The 8,192-nt window shown below is 44.4% G+C and overlaps 1 protein-coding gene across 1 annotated transcript in view; it reads right to left on the reverse strand.

Moving 5' to 3' along the window:
* Positions 1-8,192, reverse strand: part of LOC112071098 (membrane-associated guanylate kinase, WW and PDZ domain-containing protein 2-like) — a 112,354-nt gene that overhangs the window by 37,349 nt on the left and 66,813 nt on the right. The window contains 1 exon segment of the mRNA XM_070439250.1: positions 4,654-5,346. Coding sequence (XP_070295351.1) covers positions 4,654-5,346 — 693 coding nt within the window.

Genomic DNA, 8,192 nt, shown 5'->3' on the forward strand with positions numbered 1-8,192 from the left:
AATGGCTGAGTCATTGTGGGGCATTATTGCAATCACTGACTCCACACTTCAATAGGGCAGGAGGATTAAGCAGTGTAATGGCTGAGTCATTGTGGGGCATTATTGCAATCACTGACTCCACACTTCAATAGGGCAGGAGGATTAATGGGAGCTTCCTGATCACAGTAGGCTTAACTACAACTCATGTCCTGCTATTAACCTCTACGGTGGATGGGATCACTCCCTCTCTCTCTCTCCCCTGAATGATACAAAACGATACTGACGTCACATTAAACAAGGTCCATCAAGTAGAGGTTTTCTCCCTTATATTAGAAAGGGACAATTTTCTGACTTTGACCAGTGACATGGAGTTCCATATACAATTGTATCAGATTTCCTACCGCAATTCTAGCCCAAGTAATGTACCTGTATAAGCACAGCATTCATATAACTGATCTATCTGATGTGATCATCTATACAATACAACACTCCAATCATCCTAGAGGAAACAAGAGGAGAATCATAGTATGACTCAGATAAAMATGGCTAGCCTGTTAGCAGCCTGTTACATGTTGCCTTAGCAGGCCTTTCTCTRAGACAAACAAGACGGAAATAAAAGCACTATAGCGCAAATTATCAACTGGCACTGGCTTGTTAACATTCTATATCCTGATCACGTCATTGTCTATTTATTTCACGCTGTAATTCTCTGCACACAAAAGTCTTACATACTTTTCTAAAAGAAAGGTTGCAGGGCAAATAGAAAACAGACACCTTGAAAATGAGTCAGCGTTTTTATCAAGCAGGAAATTCAATCAATAAAATCTCCACCTCCTAGAGATACAAGGGGATGGGATCACTCCCACTCTCTCCTCCATGAGATCGCTCTTTCTCCCCTGAATGATACAAAACCATTCTGACATCCCATTAAACAAGGTCCATCAAGTAGAAGTTTGCAACCTTAGAGAAGTCAGATTTTTCTGACTTGAATAGGTGACCACAGTGCTATTGGGTTCCATATAAAATCTTAAAAAGGTGCAATATGCAGAAATCGCTCCAACATTTCCTGGTTGCAAAAATTCTAGTAATTTCAGTTTATGTGACAAAACAAGCAGTCATTGTGTAGTGAATCATTGTACCATCGAAACCGCTATGAAATATATTTTCCATAACCATAACTATAGAAATGTTCAGCTGTTTGAAGCTGGTGTACAAAACCGAAAGTAAAAGAGGCAAAAACTAAACTTAAGAACGGGAAGCATAGAAATAGCGCACATAGAATAGATCTACACTCTATAGCTGTTCGAATACTCATACTAACCACACTAACCGTAGTATTTGTGAAGTGAATTGAGTATATAGTATGTTTATTGGTCATAGTATGGATATAGTTAGTATGCCAAAAGTTCCCGGATATCGTACTACATTCTCCAAAATAGGAAGTATACAAGCAGAGGACACTATTTCCGTACTTTAGGGCCCATAATGCAATTATTCAGGAAATGGGCGTGGCTTCACATCGTTTTCAGATTTGAAGAAAATGGCGAAAAATATGCAGCCGAAGTACAACGAGAGCGGATACAAATCCATTGCTTTAACTAATTATGACAAATGTTAAGAAAATGTTGACCAATGTAATCAAGTAATGACTTTTCAAATAAGTGACCTTACACGTTATGTTGGCTGACAATTTGTTAGCTACACTGTCCTTACGAACCACATCATATCATTACAGCAGTATGTACCGGTATGTTGTTAGCTAGCTACCTAACGTTAGTTGACTACTTATACATCAAACTTGCCAGTATATTAACTATACGCTATCTAACTAACTACCCAATGCTTATTGACTTGGTTTTTCCCATCATTCTTAGCTTAGCTAAATGGTATAGTRGTTGTGCGCTCTCAATGGACATTCAGGTGCTTTCGTAAATTCGCTCTGGCTTTCTACTCCGATTTGCCAGAATAATGAATATACAAGCGCCCAACACCCGTTGAATATGGCTGGTGTCAGTAAACGTGAGGGGAAAAAGTTATTTAATTGTTGCCAGCAGCACAGTTACAGTCAACAACGCTCTGGATAACATGAAAACTGCCTAACCAGCTCTGCTAGAGGGAGTAAAATGGTCAGAGTGGTCTCATTTGTGTCTGGAAGTAGCTAGCAAGCTAGCCAATGTTAGCTTGGGTGCTTGACTGCCATTGTAAGGTCAGAACGCTCAAAGCAACCCTACTCCTCGGCCCGAGCGTCCAGTGTGCGCTCCGAGAGCGAAACGCTCTGAATTTACAAACGGACAATCTGACAAAGCTCGGAATTTACGAGCACACTCTGGCCCTCCAGATTGAATTTGAACACACCCGAAGTCGTAAAATGTCTAACTAGTCATTTGTATGCTATAACTAGCTAGCAAGAGGTTGCATAGCAACAGCATCAACTTTCGGTAGACAGGCGAAGAGCTAGTACGCTCAACTGAAAGGATACTGTTTGTTTACAGTATACTGAAATTAACTAATAGTATATAGTATGTAGTATATACTCACTAAGTATGTAGTGTACAGTATGTTAGTAAGGGTAGTAGCTTATATCTTGCTCACGTCATTGTCTTTTTATTTTGGCTGTAATTTTCTGCACACAAAAGTCTAGACTCTTCTAAAACTTTTCTAAAAGAAAGGTCGCAGTACAAATAGAAAAACTTAAAAACCTTTAAAATGAGTCAGCGTTTTTATCAAGCAGGAAATGTAATCAATAAAATCTCTGTTCGGATGCCAAAGAAGGAGCGCAAGCTAAATATGCACAACATGAGTCCTTCAGAGTAAACGGAAGGTAAGCACTTTTTCTCCCCAGTAAGTAAAGTAAAGTAGAGTAAAGATCCTGTGAGAGTAGCTGTGTGTCAGTCAAACACGGCCGTARTGTATAGTGGGTTTCTGTGGTCTTAGGACAGGACACACACACTCACCTGGACCAGGTCACCAGGAAAAAAGAGAGAGAGATAGAGAGTAAAAGGAGGAGAAAGAGAAAGACAGTGTGAGAGAGCAAGATATACAGTCGTGGTAAAAAGTTTTGAGAATGACATAGATATTAATTTCCACAAAGTTTGCTGCTTCAGTGTCTTTAGATATTTTTGTCAGATGTTACTATGGAATACTGAAGTATAATTACAAGCATTTCATAAGTGTCAAAGGCTTTTATTGACAATTACATGAAATTGATGCAAGAGTCAATATTTGCAGTGTTGACCCTTCTTTTTCAAGACCTCTGCCATACGCCCTGGCATGCTGTCAATTAACTTCTGGGCCACATCTTGACTGAGGCCAGCCCATTCTTGCATAATCAATGCTTGGAGTTTGTCAGAATTTGTGGGTTTMTGTTTGTCCACCCGCCTCTTGAGGATTGACCACAAGTTCTCAATGGGATTAAGGTCTGGGGAGTTTCCTGGTCATGGACCCAAAATATCGATGTTTTGTTCCCAGAGCCACTTAGTTATCACTTTTGCCTTATGGCAAGGTGCTCCATCATGCTGGAAAAGGCATTGTTCGTCACCAAACTGTTCCTGGATGGTTGGGAGAAGTTGCTCTCGGAGGATGTGTTGGTACCATTCTTTATTCATGGCTGTGTTCTTAGGTAAAATTGTGAGTGAACCCACTCCATTGGCTGAGAAGCAACCCCACACATGAATGGTCTCAGGATGCTTTACTGTTGGCATGACACAGGACTGATGGTACCGCTCACCTTGTCTTCTCCGGACAAGCTTTTTTCCGGAAGCCCCAAACAATCGGAAAGGGGATTCATCAGAGAAAATGTCTTTACCCCAGTCCTCAGCAGTCCAATCCCTGTACCTTTTGCAGAATATCAGTCTGTCCCTGATGTTTTTCCTGGAGAGAAGTGGCTTCTTTGCTGCCCTTCTTGACACCAGGCCATCCTCCAAAAGTCTTCGCCTCACTGTGCGTGCAGATGCACTCACCTGCCTGCTGCCATTCCTGAGCAAGCTCTGTATCGATCCCGCAGCTGAATCAACTTTAGGAGATGGTCCTGGCGCTTGCTGGACTTTCTTGGGTGCACTGAGGCCTTCTTCACAACAATTGAACCGCTCTCCTTCAAGTTCTTGATGATCCGATAAATGGTCGATTTAGGTGCAATCTTACTGGCAGCAATATCCTTGCCTGTGAAGCCCTTTTTGTGCAAAGCAATGATGATGGCACGTGTTCCCTTGCAGATAACCATGGTTGACAGAGGAAGCTTCCGGTCTGTTATTCGAACTCAATCAGCATGACAGAGTGATTTCCAGCCTCAACACTCACACCTGTGTTAATGAGAGAATCACTAACATGATGTCAGCTGGTACTTTCGTGGCAGGGCTGAAATGCAGTGGAAATGTTTTTTTGGGGATTCAGTTCATTTGCACAGCAAAGAGGGACTTTGCAATTAATTGCAATTCATCTGATCACTCTTCACACCATTCTGGAGTATATGCAAATTGCCATCATACAAACTGGGGCAGCAGACTTTGTGAAAATGTATATTTGTGTCATTCTCAAAACTTTTGGCCACAAATGTACAGACAGAGAGAGAGAGAGAGAGAGAGAGAGAGAGAGATGGGTATATGAAGAAGCTCTGCTACATGGAAAGGAAGACAGGAAGAAGCCAGCCGGTTATGGAGGCCCCAGGGTTATTCTTACCTCCTCCACCCCTCTGGATGACCAGGCTTGTCTCAGCCCCGACGGCACACTCCTTGAGCAGCTCCACCACCTGGGTGTGACTGAGGCCCTGCACTCCCTGCTGGTTGATGTCTACGATCAGGTCCCCCTCACACAGACCAGGACACCCCTGGGGCTCCAGCACCTGCTTCACCCTCTGGCCCGTCGGGCTGTCTGCGATGGTGAACCCGAACCCTTCCGCCCCCTTCACCATGGTCAGCGTCAGCAGCTCCGCCTGCGTCGCCCCCGATGARGCCATGGACACCGAGTCCTCGCCGTGCGGCCCGCCGGGCGTCAGGGAGGAGCCGTCCAGGTGGGTGTCGCCGGGGTGCGGCGGCGGAGGGGGTTGATGGTGGTGGTGGGCGTTGAGATGTTGGTCACCGTGCTCCTGGACGAAGCGTGCCGTGCGCGAGATGTAGTCCATGTAGCTGTCGTAGTTGGAGCGTCCGTTGACCAGGAGGGGGCGCTGCTCCATCAGGCCCAGGGGGGAGAGGAGGGTGGTGGTGGTGGCGCCGGCGCTGGCGCCCGGGTCCTCGGGGTCGTAGGGCAGCTGGTAGCCACGGCAAAGTACCAGGGTTACACTCTGCCCGATGGGCACTGACTGGAACAGCTTGACCACGTCGGCATGGGTGGTGCCCAGGACACACACGTCATTGATGTACACGATGACATCACCTGGAGGAGGGGAGACACACAGCCAATCAAGGCCAAATAGACTGCCAAAAAACAAAGACCTACAGGGTGTTCAATAGGGCTTATTCAATATTGTGTAGAAACAAGCATGGTCTTATCATGCAGAACTCGTTTTGTCTCAGTTCAATACGCTACATTTCTATCTAAAATGGTAATCTGAACCGTTGCATTCTACTGAATAGGTCCCAGCATTAATGTTACCTGAGTTAGACCTCAGATAATGGACAAAACCATTAGGCACAGAAATACACTAATCAGTGAATTGTGTGGTGGACAAACGAGTGAGATGTTTCTGTCAGTGAGTACGGCTCTATATTTCAAAGGATGTTGATTAAGTGGGAGAACCAAGGTGCATCATATTAATTTCAGTCTCGCCAAAAGCAATGCCCAGCGTTTGTAATGCAAATCATTATTTTCAATTTAAGCAATGAGGAGAAGAGAGAGAGAGAGAGAGAGAGCGAGAGAGAGAGAGAGAGAGAGATGGTCATGCACAATGATAACAAATGTTTGCAACCCAGCACAAACAGACTGGAAGCAGGCTCTTCACCCTGTCATTGTCAATTCCTTTTGTGGAGCCAGACACGCGCTCAGAGTTTAATACAAGGTCATACTGACAGAGCTAGCGTTAACGTATTCCTGGAGGCAGTGTGACGTGTGGAAGCGGGACTGTTTAATTAATCTGGGTAAATATGGACGACATTTGCCTGGAGCCCTGGTGTCACAATCAATAGCTTCACACGCTCCTGGAAAACAAATGATGGCGCCATGACCTCATCATGCCCTGGCCGCCTTGGCCCAGGAAATCATTCTTTATGACGGGGGACGAGGAGGGACACCACTGCAGGATTTCACACGCATTTTCTCCCACACCAAATATGCATGCGCATACATACGAACACACTCACCCAGTGCCACACACACACTTTGTCTCTCTGTCTCTATCCTCCGCTTTTCTTTGACTTCTAGTTCTTTCTCAAAACAATCACGAACCTCTACTTCACATTACCCTACGTCTTAAGTCACCAATGTCCTCCAACCTCCACACTATGACCTGACCAATAGAAASACACTATCCAAGGACCATGATGCTTCCATCCCTCCCATCACGTCTATCTCCTACTAATGGTCGTTCAACAGTATGGACCAGAAGACACCCTCCTCCTGCCAAGAACAGGCCATCATATCATAGTGTTAAAGTGTCCCCAGTAGGGGGTTCTGCCTGCAGTAGATGCCATATGTGTGTCCATGGCGGAGGACAGAGTAGCCATCTGGACCATTGGCACATACACACACAGACAGAAAGAAATTTGAGCTGGTCAGTCTGTGTTGGTAATCCTGTCGAACGCGTCTTTTTCAAAAACTTATTGTGTAGTGGAGCTGCATAAGTGTTGCTCTCCACTTTCTGGAGGATCAAGTTTTGAAATCAGTGGAATTAGTGTATGATAGCTAAAGAGATGGAGAAAACACCTGTCTCCAGATTACATCTTCAAACTAAGGGCAACCGTGGCATGGCATCCGTGACAGGAAGACGCGTCCATCATGCATAATGATGTATACAGGTAAGATAGTCTAGCGTTAGCTAGCTACATTTTCAGATATTACACATTTCTAATTTTGACAGAAAGTGGTTTCTTTCCAGTTAAAGTGTTCTGTTCGCTAGCTAGCTAATGTTAGCTGGTTGGCTCCCTGGCTGACGTTAGTGGTGTCCCAGAGCCGTTTGCTTTTCRAGTTAGAGCCTAATGTTAGCTAGCCATCATTGAACCTGGTTAGTTATCTCCCAGCATATTTATACAGGGTAGTAACGACATGATTTGGCACTGTGTTCATTGTTGTTTACCTAGATAACGTGTGTGATCGTACACACTGTTTACCTAGCTATGTTCATTGTTTACCTAGCTAGCTAGCTACATGTCTTTAGCTAAAGTGTACAACACCCGTTGAATATGGCCGAWGTCAGTAAACGTCCGCAAAAAAGCGTAATGAAATTGTACCAGCAGAGCTGGTTAGGCTGTTTTCATGTTATCCAGGAGGTAAGCAAATCATCGGCCAGAGAGTCAAGTGTGCACTCTGAATGCTCCGAGAGCGAAACGAGATGGGGGGGGGGGCTAAAGCTTAAAAGGGTGTGAACGATGCTGAATGGGTGGAAACAAAAAAGAGCTCATCACTAGATACCAAAATATTCAAAGGCCATTTTCTGAAAAGTGAGTTTACAAGTTTAGCAACTTTCAAAACAGAATTACTTTCCCATTGTTCCTCAAAAATGCAGTGTATGATATGCCATTGTAGTGTATGATACACCATTTTGTAGCTCTGAGTCTCTACTTGTATCCAATGTAAAATACACCATTTCAAATTTTGCTACATAAGACCGAATCCAGGTGGTGAGTCACCTTTAAGAATAGTAGGTAGCTTCCCTTCACAGGCAGATGCTTTACGTTTTTAGATAAGGGTACGTGTGTGGGTTTAGTTGTGGAAACAAAGGTAAGTTGCTATTGGTTTGATTGCATGAACCCAACCCTATGTCAATGGACCCCACCACATACCTTGTCACTTTATCCTCCCCCAATACTGTACATTCCAGGTCACTGTATAAGGTCACTTACTTTAACATGAAAAATACTGTGCTTTCCCTCTAACAAATACAGTGTCACATCTAACCACTGTCTCCCTGCTGAAAGAGATGGTATCATATGTTTTTCCTCAACACATTTCTCTGGGTCTGGAACCATGTAGCGAAGCAGGCAGGCAAGTAGTGGGGCACAACACGCGTCTCTCTCGTTTGCTTAAAGCCAACGTTTGTTGTCAGGCTGCCAAGACATAGAGGCGGG

Source organism: Salvelinus sp. IW2-2015, unplaced genomic scaffold, assembly GCF_002910315.2.
Source record: "Salvelinus sp. IW2-2015 unplaced genomic scaffold, ASM291031v2 Un_scaffold1520, whole genome shotgun sequence".
NCBI classification, from domain to species: domain Eukaryota; kingdom Metazoa; phylum Chordata; class Actinopteri; order Salmoniformes; family Salmonidae; genus Salvelinus; species Salvelinus sp. IW2-2015.